We start from the raw sequence: 23,270 nt of genomic DNA, 5'->3' as shown, positions 1-23,270 counted from the left end.
GCATTTTGTTCGTTTGAAGCAACAAAAGTGCTCAAAATCTAAAAAAGGGTACTGAACAACTAACCTGATAAAGTTTCAGCTCAGCTTCAGCTGTATATTCTGAGAAAAACAGCATTCTAGGATCTCAATTTCAAATCAAAAGTTGCTGAATCATGTTTTGAATTGCGCCTAAATTCAGCGTCCGAGACACGTTCTCGCTGAGCCCAATGCAGCTACGCGAATGCAGCACTGATCTGATGAATTATAGCAACCGGGGGTGCGTGTGCGTCATGCCAATGCTTGCGCGCGCTTCGCCGAATAATAAAAAAGAACTACTAATTTAAATTTTCCTACGGTGCATCTTAAGAAGCACTGTTGGAAAGGCCTTCTTTCGTTGATTACTTCAAAATGACAGCTTGCCAGAAAGAATAATTTCACAGGGAGTTTAGTCCCCTTACTATCTTTCAACCAAGTATGTTTTTCAACAATAATTACGCCAGCTACTTTTCGGATAGCTGCAAATGATGGACTATAGCTTTAAACAAGTTGTCTTATTAACAGCTACTACCAGTAGAGTAGTGTTGCCTAAAGCAAACCACTGGAGTGCGCCGAAAACAAGTACACATTTCACATCCAAGGTTTTGTGCCTGTCACGTCTCCTGTGGGGCAAGCTTAGATATATCCTCATATGGAATACCACTCACTGTCTTTCCTGCCATTGGTCCCTGCACACAATTTACACATACAGAAAAAAGGACAGAAATCAGATCTCATTGTAAACACAATATTCCATTGAAGTGGGGAGTTTGGCCTGACAGTTAAGACCTGTAACTCGTCATCAGAAGATGACAGGCTCAATATTCCAGTGTCTGATTATAATGGGAAAGCAGTGTTGTATTTGAGTCCATCAGAAAGTCCTCACACGTCCTCAAGTTTTAATTCAAGGCACAAGCTGTTCAAATGAATTGTAAAACAAGCATTCCTTTGTTATTGTCCCCCCCCCCCCAATACTTGTGACTGAACTTGTGAAAGTAAGATTGTGATTTACTCATGAAAGGAATCGTGATCGTGGACTTACAATACAACACTGTGGGAAAGCCAATTTACCCCCAGCCTAGCCCCATAAATGTGGCCTATTTACTGGACTGCCTCCGTAAACATAGGCCACACATCCCACATGTACAAAAACGTGTCGCACTTTGCCAAATTTTGATTTTCACATTTAGGCTTAGTTTGTAGGGTTTTTTTGCTTTAGAAGCATACTCACCCTCTTTATAGGCTAATCAGAAAGTGCTGCCTTTTTCAGATGTCTATTTTTCGTGAAATTTCCAGATTCACTTGCACACGTTTGCGTATCAAAATTTCAACATGAAATTTCACAAAAATTAGACATCTGAAAAAGGCAGCACTTTCTGATTAGCCTATAAGTATAAAGAGGGTGAGTATGCTTCTAAAGCCAAAAAAACCCTACAAACTAAGCCTAAATGTGAAAATCAAAATTTGGCAAAGTGCGACACGTTTTTGTACATGTGGATGTGTGGCCTATGTTTACGGAGGCAGTCCAGTAAATAGGCCACATTTATGGGGCTACCCCCAGCCTATCTGCCTCTCTCCACAAAGTCTAAATGGTGATTAGCCCACCCCATACCAGGGAGTAAACACATGCCACGTTAATTCATACCAAGTTGGCCTGATTAGCACAGTTACACCTACTGGAGACAGACTATTACTGCCTCCATGTAAAAATTGCATTCAGGCTCAATCTTGCAAACTCCTTGGTTATTTTTTTATGTGGTCATGGAGGGGTGACCACACTGCCTCAATCCTGCAAAATCCTCCATTTTGCGAAGAGGATTTTGGAGGCCTTGGGCCTTGGGTTTAATAATACAGTTTGAGTTATCATCATCTGCAAAGTTAAAGGGAAAATACAACATTTGCAAACATCAAAAAATAAAACTACCAAATCATTTTGAAATACCTTGCTGGACTGTTAGTGAATGACAGTCTAAAGCATCCTGTAAAATCATGGCACCTGGTATACTGTCATTTTCAAGAAAAGTGGTATTTTTGTATCAATTTCCAACGCTGATCGGCCGATCAGCGTTGGAAACAACTGGCTTGTTTTTCAAATACTGGCCCCAATTGACCATCGCACTTGTTTGCAATCGATTACAAACCTATGAACGGGTACGAGCCAGCTAGACTGGTTCCCTGACCTTACAATTCCCCAATGTATGTAAACTGCTCTGTTTCTTCTTATATGGAGTCAGGGAACCAGACTACAGGAAAATGATCGTTTTTCTTGGTTTTTATAGCATTTTCGAACCCAAAACCTCAAAAAAGTCAGTGTAACTATATTTGCTATATATTTCCAACCCCCCAATTCCATCCATTTCTGAAAATTACAGCAAAAGCAAATGATGTATATTCCCTTTAAAGTAACCTTCATGAACACAGAAATTAAATCAAGGACAGTGACCACAACAATTTGCTAAGCACAGAATGTATTTTTTTATTGAGCGCTCTAAATTGACGGAGGTTCTTTTCTTTCTTTGCAACACAGTTTTAAACTCACCGTCTGGAGTTTGATTACAACGGAGCAAGCCTCTTCTTGAAGGGTGACCAGGGAGGCCTGCTGTCCCCTGTGGGGGCCATTCACCACTGCCACCATTCTGCCTGTGGGTCAAAGGTCATATAGGTTAGTGATGGTTGCCATGGATTCCGTGCACAAGTACCCCCTCACTAGTTTACAAGGAGAGAGTCAGCAGGAATAATTACAAACAATTGCAACTTTCTTTCGTTTGTAAACATTGAGCAGCATTTTGTACGGACTGCTGCAAAGGGTATAAACTTAAGGTGTGGGTTGGCAACAGCTTTTGAAGAAAAAAAATCATGCAAACACCATTATGGAAGAAAGTCATTTTTGTAAAGTCTTCCGTAGCGTTTGTTGGTTATTTTGTATTTTCGACAATCCAATATGATTGGAAACATTAATAACTATTCTACATTTTCGTGGCATTGACCTTCCATAGTTAGCCAACCCGTGGCTTGGCAAAGAAATGTCTATAGACAATAGCCACAGCTCTGAACACTCATTTCAAACAGTCTGAGATTAAATGAGCAAAGAGTCCGAGTCAATTTTCACTACAAGTTAAATCCAAGTCAAAGTATCCGAGTCTGATTGTTAACTTCAGATGGACTCCCCATTAGCACTTGTACTACATGTACGTGGTACTTCACTGTATTACTCCTTGGTGTTTACTCCTTGGGGGAGTGTGGCCAAGTGGTTAGGGTTCGTGACTCATGATCACAGGGTCAGGGGTCTGAATCCAGCTGCTGGTCATATATTACGTCTTTGGGCAAGCCACTTCACCCCCAGTTCCCTTTTTCCACCCAGGAGTATAAATGGGTACCGGCATTAGCTGGGGAGTAACCTGCATCCCGTCCAGAAGGAAAAGAAATATTCTCATTCGTTTCATGCTACTGAAACCGGAGATAAACGCCGACCTGATGGGCCACATTGGCCCGTGACAGCTAGACTTTACTTCACATTTTTATTGCTACATGCACAAAGTACTTAATAATGTGGCGCTTATATAGCACTTTATACCTAAAGTTTCAAAGCGCTTCACAATTATTATCCCTGTTCATCAGGAATGAGACCATTTTTCTGCAGCAGCTCGAGATCAGTGCAATTTGGTCTCTACCTTCCCAGGTACCCATTTATACGCCTGGGTGAAGGGAGCCAACCGTAGTAAAGTGCCTTGCCCAAGAACACGAGCACCATGTTCCCCGTCAGGGTTCGGACCCACGTGCCACGGCACGTGAGTGGAACACCGTAACCCTTGGACCACAGCACCCCATTGTATACTTCATTGTATTTACTCCTTGGTGAACCCATAAAATCATAGAGTGCTGGGGCAGCTTGGGGCGATATAGGGAATAACGGGCAGGGGCGGTACAGGGACTAATCGGTATACTCTGCCACCATAGGTTCGCTTGCTAGAAATCCGTTTATAACTTACCTGGTGAAGGAATGACCGTCTCCACATGAAGCTGGTCCACTTTGAGTTTGGCACCACTGTCGATCATCTTCACAATCCCAGTAAACATATTTTCAACTTTCTGCAAAAGAAAAACAAAATGAAGCAGCTTAGGCCAACAAAAAAAAAGTCTCCGGTTTCTGGTATGGAGCTTGCCCAAAAAGTGGTGCGGCGACCAGCTTTTTTTTTTGTTTACCTGTTTTTTTTTTGGCTTCAAATGTCGGCTGATGACTGCAAATGGTGCCCAACTAAACTTAGTGCAAATATATGGGAGTTCAGAGAGGCCACATAAAGCTTATTCTCGATCATAACCCCATCTAAAAACACGTTAAAACTGTGCAGCAGCAGGATTCCAGTCAAACCAGTGAGTTTGGCGGTTTTGAGACATCATCTTTTATTGAAAAAAAAATTTTCATTTTGCCGACGCGCATGGCTACGACGACGCGTGCACATACCAGAAACCGGAGACTTTTTTTTTGCCATAAACTATTTGATCATGTAATTTATACATCAACCGCATATATTTCATTCAATTTATTGTTTAATGTTTTCAATATGCCACCGGGTCAAGATCAATGTTGCAGTCCTATCCTACTGGGGCAGGCTGACACCTTCTAAAGTCCAGTGTCGGCTAAACATTTTATCAACTGTGCTACATTGTATTACATTACATTCATTCTCTGACGAATCCATGAAACCATACAGCGTTTAACAGTTTGGGGCACTGATCTCTATTTATAATAAAAAATATCTGGAATTGGCTCTTAGAAATGAATTTAGGTTCACAATATTACAAGGGGTTACACCCCTCCCCCCCCCCCCCAATATTATGTTAAGAATGCCCTTTGCCATTTAAGTGTCATTTTTCACCAGCAATTAACCCCCCCCCCCCTCCCAAAAACAAATATATCTTTAGACTTTCCTTTTTTTTTTACAAGTAACCTTCTTGGTTTTTAAAGCTCTTCTTACACCAACAGCCTTTTACGAATACCCTATCTCGAATTTCGCGTGACTGTTCCTAATTGTGCTGCCCTGAAAAGTGATATTATGTTGTCCGATAGTGTGCATTAGAGTCCCATTTGAACAGTGCCCCCATTGGAATTATGGTACCAACCCCAACCCCAAATCCCCCACCCCCCTCCTCCCTTGTTTTTACGGAGGCCAAGTGTCCGGAAAATAAACCCTGTCTACATTTCAGCACGAATGTGCGAGTGCCCTTTTCACAAACTTTTTACCCCCCAATAAAAATTACCTTGATACATCTCTGTATTTAACCACGGGCCCATAACAATGGAAGTGCAAACAAATCTACCCAAATTTAACCACAACATTTACCATTTTATTGAATGTGTTCATTTTTTTAAATAGTAGGAATTAATTTGTAACTTAAATATGTTCAATATGAAATTCTGTTGAGATCAATATTTGTATTTATTTATTTATTTTATAATTATAAATGTGTAACTGGATTGGTTATGGTTCCCGTTCCATACTTGAATTCAGAGATTTGCAAACAGCGTGTAGCTTCAAATATTTTTTTACAGCATGTAATGACCATTGAGCTATACAGAATTTTAAACATGGAGAACAGTTTGGGCCAGTACAAGAAGTAACAGACAGGGCAGTTTGGGGCAGTACAGGAAGTAACATACAGGACAGTTTGGGGCAGTACAGGAAGTAACATACAGGACAGTTTTGGGACAGTACAGGAAGTAACAGACAGGGCAGTTTGGGGCAGTACAGGGTGTAACAGACAGGGCAGTTTTGGGGCAGTACAGGGAGTAACAGGCAGGGCAGTTTGGGGTAGTACAGGGTGTAACAGACAGGGCAGTTTTGGGGCAGTACAGGGAGTAACAGGCAGGGCAGTTTGGGGCAGTACAGGGAGTAACAGGCAAGGCAGTTTGGGGCAGTACAGGAAGTAACAGACAGGGCAATTTGGGGCAGTACAGGAAGTAACATACAGGACAGTTTGGGGCAGTACAGGAAGTAACAGACAGTGCAGTTTGGGGCAGTACAGGGTGTAACAGACAGGGCAGTTTTGGGGCAGTACAGTAAGTAACAGACAGTGCAGTTTGGGGCAGTACAGGAAGTAACATACAGGACAGTTTTGGGGCAGTACAGGAAGTAACAGACAGGGCAGTTTTGGGGCAGTACAGGAATTAACAGACAGGGCAGTTTGGGGCAGTACAGGGTGTAACAGACAGGGCAGTTTTGGGGCAGTACAGGAAGTAACATACAGGGCAGTTTGGGGCAGTACAGGAAGTAACAGACAGTGCAGTCATGGGCAGTACAGGGTGTAACAGACAGGGCAGTTTTTGGTGGTACATGTACAGCGACAAATGGTAAGCAGTGCATAGAAGTTTAGCTAAATATTTCCCGAATCAAAAGGTGGATTCTCATCCGTAGGTTCTTACCGTGATAACACCTTTCTTCTTGTAGAATCTGTCACCTAGCCTCTTTGTTGTGATCTTGACTACGATGCCCTCTGTCAGCCAGTTCTGTGTGTGCGTCACTTTGGCTTTCTTCTTCCTTTCCTCTTCCTGGTCAAGAAAAAAGAGAACAATGACGAATTAAATTAATATGGAGCCCTGAAAGCCATTGTTAGACCAGTACTACATGTACTATATGGATGCGAAACCTGGAAAATGAACAAAAGTGACGAAAAGAAACTGGACTCATTCCAATACCAACGCCTGAAGAAAATCATGCAAATATTTTGGCCCAACATCATCTCAATGGAGGAACTCAACAACATGACAGAAGTAAATAAAATTAGTCTGGAAGTGAAAAGAAGGAGATGGAACTGGATAGGTCATATACTGCGAAAAGAGAAGGAACACCATTGCAGGACTGCTCTGACATGGCATCCAGATGGCAAACGAAAAGTTGGCAGGCCAAAAACAACATGGCGTAGAACAGTGGAAAAGGAAAGGGAAGATCTTGGATGGAAGTCATGGAATGAGGCAAGGAATAAAGCAAAAGACAGGAGACAGTGGAAGAAGAGTGTGGAGGCCTTATGTGCCAGCCGGCACGAAGAGGATAAAGGTAAGGTAAGGAGCCCTGAAAGAGTAGCAAACAAACAAGGAACAAGCAATCCCACAGTGAACAAAAGTACCACTTAACAAACACAATACAATTAACAACACATGACAAGTAAACATTATACTACAAAACTTTGAGGCAGCATAAATTTACAGACATTAGCTTCTTAAAGGTAGAGTCCATCATTTGCAGCCATCCGAAAAGTAACTGGCGTAATTATTGTTGAAAAACTAACTTGGTTGAAAGATAGTAAGGAGACTAAACTCCCTGTGAAATTATTCCTTCTGGGAAGCTGTCATTTTGAAGTAATCAACGAAAGAAGGCATTTCCAACGGTGATTCTTAAGAAGCACCGTAGGAAAATTTAAATTAGTAGTTCGTTTTGTTATTCAGCGCAGCGCGCACAAGTCTTCGAACGACGCACACGCGCGCGCTCCTGGTTGGGGCTCCTGGTGTGCTGACATTTTCAAGAAAAAGTGTATTTTTCCAATGCTGGTCGGCCGACCAGCGTTGGAGAAAACTGGCTTTTTTCACATTTCGCTCCTAATTTTTCATATATAGTACGTCTACGTTTTTTTTGCAATTGATTACACACCTGTGAAGACTACAAGCCTGCTAGACTGATTCTCATGATCTTACAATTTCCCAAAGTCTATAAATTGCTCCGGTTCATCTTAAGTGGCGTCAGGGAACCAGACTACAAGAATATGATTGGTTTTCTTGGTTTTTCCAGCATCTACGAACCCAAAACGTGAAACAAGTCAGTGAAACAATATTTGCTATAACATACTAATCCTCCAAATCCATCTATTTCTGAAAATTGCAGAAAAAGCAAATGATGTACATTCCCTTTAAACGCACCCGACATTTCTGTAATCAAACCAGCTAACAACACACAGAACCACTAATTGAGTTTGAAGGTAAGCATGTTAATTAAGGAAAGATACTACTATGCCGACATGACTGTTCCATTTCAACAAATATTGCTGTCATTTTTGTTGATTGTTCAGGTTTCTTTACCTCTATGATTTCCTCCAGCGCCGATTTCCTCTTCCCTGACTTGCCGCCACTGTTGCCATCCTTCCGTTTGACTGATTGCGAGTCCTTCAAGGGGTTGGACCATCTTGATTGCCTAAAAAGACAAAGAAATCAAGAATATGTTTCAAACGGTTATATTACGATGTAACTACATCCAATAGAGGTGGGAGGTGAGGTTCAAGGAAAACTGTCATGGCACATAAATGACTCAAATACACTATGGACAATATTGTTAAAGTCATTCAAATGATCCAGATAGGGATACCAGATACGAATACCATTAACCCTAAAGGGGCCAGGGGGTGGATGCCCCCCCCCTCAACTTTTTTCCGCGATAGCCTTTAAAAAAAGATTTTTCGCGACCAGAGCTATTCTGACTTTTTAGCCTCGAGCCTTGCGTATCTATTTTTGATACCAAAAGCAGAATTACCATTCATGCATGTGAATAATTAATTAGCCATAATTCCAAAACTCTTTGACCTATAGTCATGAAATTTCTTTGTTATGTTCATGATGAGATTGTTCTATGCATGTACCAAGTTTCAAAATTTTTCGTCACTCGATGGCCGAGATCTTAGGGGGTGCAGAATCCGTCCCCACGGCTGAGAGATGGTCAAAATAACCCGGCCCTAAATAATAAGGGCATGTATGGTCATATTGGGTGATAAATACACCTCTTCGAGGTCTGTAATATTGACTCACTAGAAGACAGAAGGATAAACCATTGTACCAAATTTGCTGTCAGGCTCTCGCAAAACACAAAGACAATTTCATTGTTTCCCCCCAAACGCTTCGAGTGCCATGGTATGTCATTGCGTGATGCAAACAATTTTTTGTCCTTTCTGCTAGTACGTCACGATTTCATAGAAGCCCCATACCATATTTTATTACGCTATTAAATAAATAACGTTTTTGGGGAGTAAAGGGTTGCGTGTATTGGGACACCATTAAAAAAAGAAGAAAAATCCACCCTTTTAAAGAAAAATTTTATGTCAGTTATCCCCGCATGTGTTTTTTTTGGGGGGGTATAATTGTGTAATTTTATTTAACTATTGTTGTCACTGTTTTAACAGAAAGTTTTACCTAATGATTTTAATTTCAAACTAATATTGTAAATTCACATGCAATTTGGCCTTCGGGCCACAATTTGTGGATGAATAAACCACTCGATCTATCTATCTATTTAAAGACTAACAAAACTATTAACCCAAACCCTTCAAGGTCATGGCACATGCAACACCTGTCAAAATGGGACGCCTTCTCGGTGTATAACAGGACAGAAATCTCCAACAGGATACAACTCTGCAATTGTTCATGGAACTAGCTTTCACTGTCAAGTGTTTATAGCTCAACGCAAGGTGCAACAGACGTGCACACCTGTCGGAATGTGTTGCATCTGGCAGGGTTAGGACATGTAATAGAAGCCTTAAAGAGGTTGTGGAATGCTTGAAGACATTTCCGTCATTTTTCGGGTATATGTAGCCTAAGGTGTGATGAAATAAAAATGACTATTGTTTCTGTCATGAAATGAGTACAAAGGGTACTTTTGAGAGCTATTTTTCAGGTCCTGTTTCGACCCGAACATGCAATTTGTGTAAAAGTCGTCGTTGCGGGTAGCAAACAAAACACAGTAAATCGTGACGTAATAAACAGGACTCGTTTATGCTACTCTGCATCGGGAGTCCTGTTTATTACGTCACGATTTACTGTGTTTTGTTTGCTGCCCGCAACGACGACTTTTACACAAATTGCACATTCGGGTCGAAACAGGCATGACAGGACTTGAAAAACAGCTCTCAAAAGTACCTTTTGTACTCATTTTATGACAGAAACAATAGTCGTTTTTATTTCATCACACCTTAGGCTACATATACCCGAAAAATGACGGAAATGTCTTCGAGCATTCCACAACCTCTTTAAATTTGGTAGAAATGTTGAATGTATGACCCACACTTTGCCATCTTTGGAGACAGCGTCGGATTTCCCTTCACCAGCAGCACCCTTCTGCTTGCTACTTGCTGGGTCTGTCTTAGAGGCCGTCCCAGCTGCCATCTGGCCCAGGTTGAAGCTGACCAGACCCTCCCCTTCCTCCCGCTGTAGCTCGGTGTACTCCTGACCAGTATCCTGCCGTTGAAAGGAAAATGAACGATACTTTAGAGGAGTGTCTGAAGAAAACCAGAGATTTCAAAAACCGGCCAAAAAAAATATATATTCGGTCTCTATATTCGGTCAGACCAAAGTTCCGGAATTGACGCGGCCACGCGGCTTTTTTTTTTTTTGGCTTTTTTTTTTTTTTTTCTTTCTTCAAGCTTGGATTGTACAGACAAGGTGGGGTACTATTTTGCTTTTTTGGTGTCCTCATGTACATTGGTGTCCTCCATAATTTGCCTTGGTGCTCTCGATCATTTGCCTTGGTGCAATTTCCCATTCCTTGGTGCTCTTTGGTAAAAAAAAATGAGGAGGTGCGGCAATAGAGGGCGCTGTTGGAGCTACCGCGGAACATTTTGGAAAAAAAAAAAGATTGACGCGCATGATTAAAATCGACGCGCGCGCTGACCAGAGACCGACTTTTTTTTTTTTTGGCCTTATCCTAATTTTTTTTTCAAACGGCATATCAGGAAGTTCCCATCTAGCTCACAGTTATGCCAACAAAAACTGACGAGTGAGGTGCCGTATGCAATGCTCTCCCGAGGATTGGGCCTAGTTTGTAGTATTCAGTGACCACCGGGCCTTTGTAAAAACATTCCAGAACTGTTATGGTGGAAAAAAATGGGTGGAAACACTCTGACAAGTTGAATGGACAGGCTATTCATATACAGTGGAACGCCAAGGGCGGATCCAAAACACAATTTTTGGGGGGACCCAAAAAAAATTTGGTCCCCCAAAAAAGTGGGTCAAAAAAATTACGGCGTGGGGTTCGGGGCCCACTTAAGGGCCCCGAAAAAAATTTGGATTCTAGATGCTCTGTGGTGCGATCTGAGGCAATTTCTGACCACTTTAACCAATTTTTTGTTGAGGAAAAGATGGTGGTGTACTCATTGCCTGCCTTTATTGCGATGTCACATACAAAAATTAAAAAATTGGTTTCATTTGGGGGGGGGGGGGCCATGGCCCTCTTTGGCCCCCCTCTGGATCCACCCTTGTGGAACGCCGCTATAACGAACATCGTTGGATCCACAGAAAAGGTTCGTAATAACGATCGTTCGGTTATAGCGATTTTGAACCGCCGGTACCCTCTTTTGACCAATAGTGAAGTGGCATTTCCCACATCCCGCAGCCGCACGAGGAGTCGTCACGAAACTTTAGCAACGGGTGGTTTTCCCTTTTATTCCTTTGGGAAGTTATAGCCATCTATCACTCTTCAACATTCAAACACGATGTATCTATGGGTCGTTTGATGTTCGGGAATTAAAAGTGGCCCAAATAGTGTTTAATACATGTACAACCGGTAGATTGTTTTTGTTAATCTGTTGACTTTTTCCAACAACGATGTTCGGTACGTTTTGTTCATTAAAACCGGGAGCCAAGGATGATGTTCATTATAGCCGAATGTTCGGTATAGCCGAATGTTCGGTATAGCAGCGTTCCACTGTACCAAAAAGACTTCTAGCAAGTGAATGCACAACATGTACTATCAGAGACCACGGAGCAAATTGGGGGATGTCCCAGGTGTTTCCTTTAGCCTGTCACAAAAAATGGAAGGCTTAATTTTGTTAAGGTTGGTTTGGAGCATGCGGTTTCCAAACTGGAAACCGACGAGCGGAATTCAAACCAAATTTTAAAAAATCTGGATTTAAATCCTACCACTACATGTACATTAGACTGAGCCCATGCAGATCCTATGTAAATGGAATGGTATTCAGTACATGAGTTGTGTTCAATATTTACATTTTTTTCTGAGTCATGTTAAGAATCCATTGAGTAGACCAGCTTAACCACTTTGAGCCGGGTTTATTTTTGCCAAATATTAAGAAATTTTCAAAAGGCAAAACTTCCCAGCCAACTTCCGATATACAGCCAAACGCCAATACTGATTCCAAGAGTGATTTCAACAGTATTTGTACGATATATCTTGCCGAAACCTCATATGATTCAATAAAGGGCGCAACAGCCCACACAACAGTCCGCGTCAACACATGGTCAGCCTCCACAGACTACCGGTACATGGACCTTGTCTGTGTGTGTACAAAAGGCACGAGGGATTAGCGTGTTTAGACGTCACCCGGAGGCGAGTCGAGGCAATCTTGACGTCTTAACCCGTCAGCCGTGCCTGTGCACAAAAACAGCCAGTGCATGTTATCACGGCCCCCGGCACAAGCTGGTTAACTCAGCTTGCCCCGTCTTGTTTGTAAAGAATCTGTACTCGATTGAAACAAGATCCAAAAATTATTCACCTGGTCTGTTTTGTTCTCGGCAGCCTTCTCCACCTGTCGCTGAATGAATCTCTGTGTGCGTTCCTCGTCATCCAGCTCCAATTTCTCTTTCTTGGCAAGGCTCTCCTGTCTGGCGATGGTCTCCGGGTCACGGTCAATGTAGGCAATGAACCAACCCTTCTCCGTCTGGTCCACTTTGCAAAAACCTGTGAGGAGAACAAAATGCAGAAAAAAAATAATTCAGTTACTGTATAGTCGTGTTCCCTAACATGGCGCACTTCGAAGCATACCCGACTTTCCTCGCGTAGTGTTGCCAAACCTCTTTGTTGACAAACCTCAAATTCATGCAGTAAAATACTGGTAGTGTTGCCAAACCTCTTTGTTGACAAACCTCAAATTCATGCAGTACAATACTGGTACTTTTACTTTATTAATGCTTGCTATTTAACCTCTGTGAACAATTTCGGTTTCATAAAATTTAATCCGAAATTCAAAAACGGTGGCGTCCGGAAATTGGGCACAAATAGGCGGAGTGTTCCCTAACGTGGCGCACTTAAATAAATCTTGGAAAATTCCAAATTAACACTTCAGATTTTCTGTAAACTTGATAAATTCTGATAAATAGTTGTTATCTCTACTTACATACCCAGCCAGATGTTTGTCAGAAAATTGTTTTCTCCTTTTTCAGGGCATTTTCAAAGGGTTCACTTTGCACTTGAAAATAAAATCGGAAAATCAGGCCAAAATAATTTTTCCTTCTGACTTTGTTACGGGTAAATAAACTCGCGATTTATGATCAGGAGTGTTTAGAACTTGATGAAATTTCACTTTCTGTGAAATTTCAGTTAAAACTTTTGCTCTAGGTAGGCGCTACAGGCGAAAAATCAAAGTGCGCCACGTTAGGGGACGCGCCACGTTAGGGTACATCAACAATAGTGCCCGAGACTGCCGTGGAACGACAATGGAACAACCCATACCAGTCAGCCGACCTGCTGCGATCGGTCGGTCAATAGCACATCGCGTACACGGTTTCTTACATAATGTGACGTTCGCTGATGATGCCAGGGGGCGACAAACATTTTGTTAATGTAGAAATACGACCAGTGGTAAAATTCTAAAGCGTATTTGACGTCCATCGGTGAATTGAGAAGAGTTTTGAATAAGACAAATGGACAATTTGAATGCGTTTTTTACGTACATAACGCTGCTGTTATTTCGTATTTTGCCTTTCAAATGTGTTCAAATGTGTAAAATACGGCAATACACGACAAATGCACATTATTTTATGTAGAGGCAAGAGCAAGGGTTAAACCAATGGCAGTCAATCCTTAAGCTTCCTGCTACTTAAGCAGTCACGGACAGTCAAAATTCACTTCCGCTTTCCCTGCTATACTTTTAACAAAGGCTAGTCACCAGCAGTCAGATCATCAAGTCAATCAAGCACTATGTCTTGTCAAACTAGGTCAACAGCCGAAGCAGGCAAGTTTTGGTCACTGCTGTTTTATCACCACCATGAACATCTGATCCCTTAAATTTTCACTAAACACATGCTTTACGGGTCTATCTCCATGGGTAAACAAATGTCTTTCTTAAAGCTATAGTCCATCATTTGTAATTTGTGCATTTTGTTCGTTTGAAGCAACAAAAGTGCTCAAAATCTAAAGAAGGGTACTGAACAACTAACCTAATGAAGTTTCAGCTCAGCTTCAGCTGTATATTCTGAGAAAAACAGCATTCTAGGATCTCAATCAAAAGTTCCTGAATCATGTTTTGAATTGCGCCTGAATTCAGCGTCCGAGACACGTTCTCGCTGAGCCGATTGCAGCTACGCGATGTTGCGCAGCGATCCGACAAATTATAGCAGCCCCGCACGCGTGTGCGTCATGCCAAAACGAACTACTAATTTAAATTTTCCTACGGTGCGTCTTAAGAAGCACCGTTGGAAAGGCCTTCTTTCGTTGATTACTTCAAAATGACAGCTTGCCAGAAAGAATAATTTCACAGGGTTTAGTCCCCTTGCTATCTTTCAACCAAGTATGTTTTTCAACAATAATTACGCCAACTACTTTTCGGATAGCTGCAAATGATGGACTAGGGGGCCTATAGCTTTAAGGGAGCTTTCACGGACTCCTAATCTGGCTTAATATGTTGAAAAATCCGTGAAAATTTACCGGTAGTTAACTGTAATTTCAAGGGAAAATGGCTTTTTAACGAATTTTTAAGGGATGAAGATGTTCATAGAATTACCTGGATTTACATTACTTAATCAGTCAAAGGCAGACAATCCTGCTTTATGTGGGCTGGGAATTCTTACGGGTTGAAAACAGTCACTTGATTGATTTTGACTGCAAGGACAACATGGCACAGAATGTATGGTTGCATAGGAGGGTTAATGTAGCTCAACACAGCTACACAAAGCTTCTGGAAAAATACATTATCAGTCCAGAGTTGATCTTCCGTACCTTCCCTTCCAAGCCACTTGACAAATTCGGTCAGCGTTTCCCACTTGGTGGCATTCATGTGGCAGTGATCCTTGTGCTGAATGTACTCATTGTAGACCACGTTGCAGTGGACTCGCCGGGTGTTGAAACGTCGGCGAAGCAATTCCATGAAGGTGTCAAAGAATTCCCTGATCAGTGGAGGAGACCATAAAAAGTCATAGATATTAAAATAATGTTTACTGCAGAGGTATTTACGTGTACATTTACAGGCCACAGGCATGTTGTATAGACTCTTTATGTACCCACTTAATAGTAACAAAAGCAGAGTCGGGGGCAGGGGCGTCAATTGCTTCTCAAAAGTGGAGGCATACCTTGATCAGAAATAATGCGAGCGCGAAGTGCGAAGCCCTTACAGCTTGGGGTTCGGGGCCCGCTTAAGGGCCCCGAAAAAATTTGGATTCTAGATGCTCATGTGGTGTGATCTGAGGCAATTTCTGACCACTTTAACCAATATTTTCTGAGCAAAAGAAAATGATTTAAACATCATTTTCGAGGTTGAAGTCATTGAATAAGCTATTATATTCTCAGCTAAAGGCGTGGGGTTTGGGGCCCGAGGGCCCCGAAAATTTTTGGATTCTAAATGCTCTGTGGTGTGATCTGAGGCAATTTCTGACCACTTTAACCAATATTTTCTTAGCAAAAGATACATTGTAGTACATAATAGGGCCCTGTAAATGAGGCATAATAGGGCCCTGTAAATGAGGCACGAGTTCGAAAATCTGGGGGGGGGGGGACATTTGATATTGTGTCCCCCACCCTTCAAAAAGTTGGGGGGGGGGCATGTCCCCCATCCCCCCCACGATTGATGCCCATGGTTGGGGGAGACCACTTTGAGGGACATTTGGGTGCATTGCTTGCAACGCCTGATGGTAAAGCAATGCTTGTGCACATTCGCAATAATTAGTAAATTGCTAGCCCAGGTTGGACTCCGGTGTGTCACGCAACGGAGTCTAGGGTATGAATCTCTCCTGCCACAGCGAAAAAAATTATAACACATTTTTTTTCATATTTTTACCTGACGGAGGAAGCTGAAATTTCGCTTACATATTCCTTGTGTCCAGAATTGTGCCTGCGCTGGGATTAGAAAAGGCAATATGTCCGCGGGCGGCGTGTTTACCGAAAATAAACCGCAATTCCACGCTTTCGTTGAAAACATTTTCAGTACGAACTCCCACGGAGAGTTCGTAATGAAAATGTTTTCAACGAAAGCGTAGAACTTGCGGTTCATTTTCGGTAAATACGTCGCCTGCGGACATATTTGCCTTTTCTAATCCCAGCGCAGGCACAATTCTGGACACAAGGAATACACGCGAAATTTCAGCTTTCTCCGTCAAGTTTTTTTTTTCACAATGGTGGTAGAATTTATACCCTGGACGTCAGTCGTAATGCAATGAAGACGTCGTCTAACCTGGGCTAGTAAATTGCTAGTCCGAGTAACTTATTGGACCCAACTTATCGCCTTTTTAACATTCGGACATGGTCTGGCGATAGTGGGGTCCAAGCTAATGCTGTATGCCGAGCAACACAATTCTGTCATTGACCCAAAAACCCAACATTGCCCCCCTAAAAAATCAGATTTCACCCTCAAAACTGAGTGCGATTCCGTTACCAAGTGCGCGCGATGCATCGATTATGATAATGAGCAGACTGGATCGCGTTAGTAAACACCAGTGCATTTCGAACGGTAAAAGGGAATCGGGAACCAGCTTGAACTGGTATCCGTCCATAAAAGCTGCCCAAGTTCCCGACCCCCTATCATCGTTCAAAATGCACTTGTGTTTACTAACGCGATCCAGTCTACTCATTATCATAATCGATGCATCGCGCGCGCTCGGTAACGGAATCGCACTCGGAATACGGGGACCATCGAATGTACGCTGGGAATGAAGACCACATCGCGTCGTTCAAACATTAACACGAATCGGAAATTTAACGTGTTCACGATCGCGAGGGGAGCTCTCGGAATTGAATGGGAAATTTCACTTTCCATCCGGATCGTAATTAAACTTCAGTACAACCATCTTAATTATCGATGTCTACTTGTACCTCAGGTGGCGTATCTAGTAATTTGGAGGCCGTTTTGAGGGTGAAATCTGATGTTTTTGGCGGGCAATGTTGGGTTTTTGGGTCAATGACAGAATTGTGTTGCTCGGCATACAGCAATAGCTTGGACCCCACTATCGCCAGACCATGTCCGAATGTTAAAAAGGCGATAAGTTGGGTCCAAGTTACTCGGACTAGTAAATTGCATACTTTGTGTCAAACGCGCACAAAGTGTTCTGCGCAGGTGGTGTGTCTCCCCACGTGAGCTCTCAAATTTGGTCTATTGTATGTGCACGGAGTCTATTGAAGACAAAACTCACTCTGAAAAATGGTCCAGGAATTTTTCTTCGTTTTCAGCGAACAGAAGAAGCTGTCTCTGGTGAGACTCCGACATTGTGTGGCACTTGAAGCCATTCTAGCAGAGAAAACACAAACAGCAAAACAAAGTTATTCAAATGTATCAGATGTCCAGCCCTTCCAGCTTTAACATTTGGCACAATTGCAGAATACCCCGCCACTCAATCTATCCACCTCGTAGCCGGCTACGAGGTCACGGTTAATTGCCCTCAATAAACCTTCTCAGCGCTACTTGTATGTACTATGCGTCATGCTCCACTGCACTCCCACTCCGTATCCGCGTAGCCGGCAACAGGGTAGTTGGTTTGGACTTTAAAAAAATTCAGCAACTCCCATTCCTTTTGTGTTGCTTCGTTCTCAAGCATATTCAAGGGACTCCCACTCCGTATCCGCGTAGCCGGCAACTAGGATGGTTGGTTTGGACTTCGAATTTTTTCAGCAACTCCCATTCATTTTGTGTTGCTTTGTTCTCAAATAATGGACCCCCACTCAGTATCCGCGTAGCTGGCATGGACTTGAATTGTTTGTTTCTTTTCCAGTGATTCCAACCGCGTAGCCAGAGATTTTATGGGTGTATTTCCGAGTGGCAGGGTATTCTGCAATTACTCCTAACATTTTATAATGAACGTACTACGTAGAATGGCTATTAACATGGTGCGGCCCACAACACAGCACACATTATTTGACTAGCCCAGGTTGGACGAAGTCTTCATTGCATTACGACTGACGTCCAGGATGAGAATTCTCTACATAAGACCACCCAAAATTTGGACAAGATTTTTGTTACATTTTACCTCGTTACAGAAGCTTATTTCACGCCTACATTTTCTATGTGTCCTTCTCTATTGATCCAGGGGTTCAGGAATTCCATATGTGATGCTGACCGGCATTAATCAGGAAAATAAACTCCAAAGCAACGTTAAACTTGTACGTGTTTGTAGTCTCTTTTCATCACTTTTTATTCCCGAGTCGTACGTCATGTACGAGCGCGCACGCACGCTAGCGCAATCATTTGTTTAGTTTTGGTTGGAACAGTGACGTCACTCCAGCCAACCGACGTCACGAAAATGCTCAACCAATGACCAAAGCCAAAACATGTTTCTGGTAACTGGCGCGAAAACACGCTCGGTCATTGGATTAGCGACCGCGCCTTCAAGTAAGGGCGCGTGCGTATGAGGGTGGTTACTAAGCAAATCACGCGTGCGCACTGCATATTCACGCTGCATAGTCTGGCTCCCAGACCAGACGTGATATGAGCGCCGAGAATAATTGACAGGTTCTAGGGAACCAGACTATACGCTGCACTGACGTACGTACGTCATGTAGCTTTCGAGTCAGCTCGTACCTTGGGCAACTCGTACCTTGGACAACTCGTACCTTGGACAACTCGTACCTTGGACAACTCGTACCTTGGACAACTCGTACCTTGGACGACTCGTACCTTCAATTAAGACGACTCGTACCATCAGAATAAAAAGTAGAGTACGTGCGTGATTTAGTGTGCACAGTTTGTGGTTCCTTGACTCCGAAACGATATGATTCTTTTCAAGTCAAAGTTAATTTTTATCCCACAGAACCACATTCAAGATCTAATGGCTTTGCCAGGCAGCGTGATTTTCGGCGTTGGGCCTGCCGCAGGGCAATGAAATTGACTGCCGGGCCGGCCTCCGATGGCGCGAGCAGCGGTCGCCGTGCGCGGTACCGATGCCGGTGACTCGGAAGCGGCCGGCCTGCGCGGCGCGCGCGGCACTGCCATTCTGTTTTTAATGGAATTACATGTACTTGGAAAAAAAAAACAATTAGCGGTAAACACATAGTTTTGGGATGAAAGTATATCGATTCCGTAATACATTTATTTGCAATTTTTAAAGTAGGCCCAAGTCTCTAAATGCCGTTGAAAAACGGCAAACTGCAACAATGTCACCGTGCACGGACAGTCCGACTTGTTAAAATGAAATCAATCAATAATGGTGGACTATATATAGCAGCAAATGTCTTTCGAGCAGCGAAAGTTAGTATTTCCTAACAAAATTGGAAATATTTGCCAGTCCAAGATTCACGTCTTATCATTTTTGCGGTGATAATATATATGAAGAAAAAAGTAGTTCAGGCGATTAGAGGGATCAATAATAGGAAAATGTTGCAACCTGACGCCACTTTTTTCTTCATATAAATATATCATCTCAATGATGGTCGTTCCTTGCAAAAATGATGGTAAGACGTGAATCTTGGATTTATAAAAACATCAGTTCCATAATATTTGCACGTAGCCTAAGTCTCTAAATGTAACGGAAGACTGCATCAAAAATGTCACCGTGCACAGACGACCGGTCAGCGCGGCGCAAGAACCGTGTCACTTTGCACGGATGGCTACCGTAGGTTGACCTTACCGCGTGACGTACCGCGTGGGCCTGTGCATGCCACTTACACAGTGCGTGTAACCTGCCGCGGCCGTGGCCGGCTTCGCGCTAAATAAATTCCTCTTTTTGGGGGAAAGAGAGCCCATACCGTACCAAAAAGAGATTCGCCTTTATTTTAAATAAGCAGTCCACTTTCAATGAGTTACGGTCCACTTTATTCAGCCTCGGATCATTATCCTGACTGACGGTACGACTTGACTTACGCGTGATGGTACAAGTCGTCTTAACTGAAGGTACGACTTGCCGAAGGTACGAGTTGTCCAAGGTACGACTCGGTATAATGACGTCGAGTTGAAGGTACGAGTTGTCCAAGGTACGAGTTGCCCAAGGTACGAGATGACCTGTTACCGTCATGTACGACTAAAATAGACTCGGCGGTGAGAAACTGATGAAAAGAGCATGAAGAGTCTACAAACACGTAAAAGTTTAACGTTGCTTTAGAATTAATTTCCTGATTAAGGTCGGTCAGCATCGCATATGGAATTCCTGAACCCAGCGGCCCAGCAATAGATTAGATAAGGACACATAGAATACGACGACGTAAAAATTGGCTTCTCCAACAAGGTAAAAATATTGAAAATATTGGTCATAAATTTTTCCACCCGGTTTTGAGCACTTCATACCCTGGACTCCCTCCGTAACGTAGGGAGGAAAGGGAGTCCACCTGGGCTAACTATTTGACCTGCAAATCCACATGAAATTACGGTGTGTGTGTGTGAACAGCGCGTATCTCAACGCATATCTGTTGTACATGTAGGATAGCCATTTACTTGTAATGTTAACACGTCATAAGTTACCTCGTCTCGGCATTGTTTCTGGCACATTTGACAAAACCATCGCAGCTTTTGTAGACCCTTAGACTTGATCCTATTGGCAATCGCCTTTGGGGTGAGAAAGCCTTGTTTGGGCATGTTTTTCGACCACTGGGGCACTGGATCTTGCTGCTGAATGCTGCACAATATGCGTAGTTTAACTTTTGACACATGGGGGCGCTGTTCTGGTTCGGTCAAAAAATGGGTCAACCGCTCGGCCCCGGCCGGCCGGGGAGTCTGGACACATAGCAAAATACCGGCAAAAATTACTGATGGGACCCCAATTTACTAATTTGAATTTAAGCTATTTTAACAAACTAACAAACTTCCTTTTTTTCCCTAACAATTAGTTAATTCATTTATCACGGACTATATACAGTAATTATACACGAATAAACACTATCTCTCTTTAAATCCTTCAGTTAGATCTTTTTCTGATATTTTCATTCAGTATATGAATCTGAATTAAAGAACCAAATAAATCTGAAAAAAAACTGTATCAAAAAAATTCTAAACATTGCGTCTTAGTTTCAACAATAAATTGTTTCAATATATAAAACAACAATAATATCAAACTAAGCCGAAACTGTACTGTTAATGGACCTTAGCTATTTTAAGGTAACATAATAGAAGAAAAAAATATAGCCTACATAAGTAAAAAATATTTCCTGTCCCTCTAAATAGAAAGCTTACAGTTGAGTCTCATGACATTAGTTTAACATTCGGGATTCACAACTGTGAGCTTATGCGCCGTGCGACCTGTTCACGAAATAAAAACAGTATTATGAGGACCTTTAGTTACGTGTTTTTGATTTAAACTGTCGCCATTATAATTATGCTCGGTATTGCTCCGCCCGGTGCATGGAAAAACATGCCCAAAAGAACAAAGGATAGAATGTATACTTTTGAAGCGCGTGTGGAATGCGCGCGCGCCTTCGATAGTAGAGGGCGATAGCAACTACATGTAAAAGGCCTTATGCGGCAGCTATTATGGCTGTATGCGCAGGGCGCACGTGGAGAGCCGTGGACTATTGATAGACCGTCATTGAGGAACCATGTTTTACGCCTGTTCTGCAACTTCTTCGTAATTTGGGCAACTTGAAAGGCAGATGGCTTCACCAAGGTAAAGAAGCAAACAGTTTTTGGTCTGAAAATATTCAAACTAAGGAAAAAAATATGAAAATAACGTTGTACAGCATCCAAACTTAGTTTGAATTCGGGTTCACGTGGATTTCTTATGCTTAAACCGCCATTGTTTTGTCTGCCTTGAATTGAAGTTGCAGCCAAACGCATGTCTGTATCAAAGAAAACATTTGAAACTGAAATTAGACAAATAGCCTATCTAATCATAATGATAATTACATTATATATGAGTCAGAAACTTAATTACATCAAATTAGGACGAAGATTACGGGCACACTCTCGCAAAATGTGGTTCGGCGGCTTTCTGTACAAAAACCTCGTTGGCTCGGGGTTTTGTGCGTAAACATTATCAGTCAGCCGATCACGCTCAATTGACTTCGGCCAAACCGCAAGTCCCATCATAAGGAATTAGTTAACCATAGGCCAAATTTTTTTTTTTAATATTTGGTCTCTGGTCAGACCAAAGTTCCGGAATTGACGCGGCGATGCGGCTTTGTTTTTTTTTGTATTTTTTTTTCTTCAAGCTTGGATTGTACAGACAAGGTGGGTACTATTTTGCTTTTTGGTGTCTTCATGTACATTGGTGTCCTCCATAATTTGCCTTGGTGCTTTCGATCATTTGCCTTGGTGCAATTTCCCATTCCTTGGTGCTCTTTGGTAAAAAAAAAAATTGAGGAGGAGATGCGGCAAATAGAGGGCGCTGTTGGAGCTACCGCGGAACATTTTGAAAAAAAAGATTGACGCGCATGATTAAAATCGACGCGAGCGCAGACCAGAGACCGACTTTTTTTTTTTTTGGCCTAAGGCCCCCCCCCCCCCCCCAAAAAGTCTCCGGTTTCTGGTATGTGCGCGAGTCGCCGTAGCCATGCGCGTCGGCAAAGTGAAAAAGTTTTTTTTTCAATGAAAGATGATGTATTAAAACCGCCAAATTCACTGGTTTGACTGGAATTCTGCTGCTGCACAATTTTAACGTGTTTTCAGATGGGGTTATGATCGAGAATAAGCTTTATGTGGCCTCTCTGGACTCCCAAATATTTGCACTAAGTTTAGTCAGGCACCATTTGCAGTCATCAGCCGACATTTGAAGCAAAAAAGTCAGGTAAATAAAACAAAAAAGCCGCGTCGCCGCACCACTTTTTGGGCAAGCTCCATACCAGAAACCGGAGACTTTTTTTTTGGGCCTAATCAGACCATTTTTTTCAAGAGTGTGTCTCTAATGGTGTATGACGTTTTCGGCGAACCGGATTAATGGACCGATCCAGTAAACCCCGCCCACTGCGCACTGGGCAAATTAACACGTGCTCCTATCCAATGCCACACTGCATTTTCCTGCCGCGCGCATCATACGCGCGTGACTTTTGTGCGAGCACGTTGGACATATAAGTCACGGCTGTGATTGGTCAGAACACTACGGGGCGGTGCTTACTGGATCAGTCAATCATAGTCCACCCACACACCGTATACCTTTATTAGAAAAAAAAACTCCGTTTATTTCGTTGCATTCCCGATGATCATTATCT

General features: G+C 42.5%; 1 protein-coding gene across 1 annotated transcript; it reads right to left on the bottom strand.

Moving 5' to 3' along the window:
• Window positions 1-505: 505 nt before the first annotated feature.
• Window positions 506-20,793, bottom strand: LOC119734021 (DNA/RNA-binding protein KIN17-like). Its single transcript, XM_038207397.1, has 10 exons — window positions 20,593-20,793; window positions 17,339-17,433; window positions 14,937-15,103; window positions 12,496-12,680; window positions 10,053-10,225; window positions 8,084-8,195; window positions 6,437-6,562; window positions 4,005-4,104; window positions 2,555-2,655; window positions 506-704 (listed from the first exon to the last, which is right to left on the bottom strand). The coding sequence occupies exons 1-10, from the start codon at window positions 20,704-20,706 to the stop codon at window positions 630-632; spliced, it is 1,248 nt and encodes a 415-aa protein (XP_038063325.1). The 5' UTR covers window positions 20,707-20,793; the 3' UTR covers window positions 506-629.
• Between the last annotated feature and the right edge of the window lie 2,477 nt (window positions 20,794-23,270).

The sequence above is a fragment of the Patiria miniata genome, unplaced genomic scaffold, assembly GCF_015706575.1.
Source record: "Patiria miniata isolate m_02_andy unplaced genomic scaffold, ASM1570657v1 HiC_scaffold_26, whole genome shotgun sequence".
NCBI classification, from domain to species: domain Eukaryota; kingdom Metazoa; phylum Echinodermata; class Asteroidea; order Valvatida; family Asterinidae; genus Patiria; species Patiria miniata.
Note: the sequence above shows the minus strand (reverse complement) of the source record. Positions and strands in the feature narration are given on the sequence as shown.

Excerpts from the sequence above, each read along its gene's own strand:
- LOC119734021 (XM_038207397.1), bottom strand. The coding sequence starts at position 20,706 with ATGCCCAAACAAGGCTTTCTCACCCCAAAGGCGATTGCCAATAGGATC. Across the intron at positions 12,681-14,936 it reads CAAGTGGCTTGGAAGGGAAG|GTTTTTGCAAAGTGGACCAG; the intron begins GTACGGAAGATC and ends TTCTCCTCACAG. Across the intron at positions 4,105-6,436 it reads AGAAGAAAGGTGTTATCACG|AAAGTTGAAAATATGTTTAC; the intron begins GTAAGAACCTAC and ends TTTCTTTTGCAG.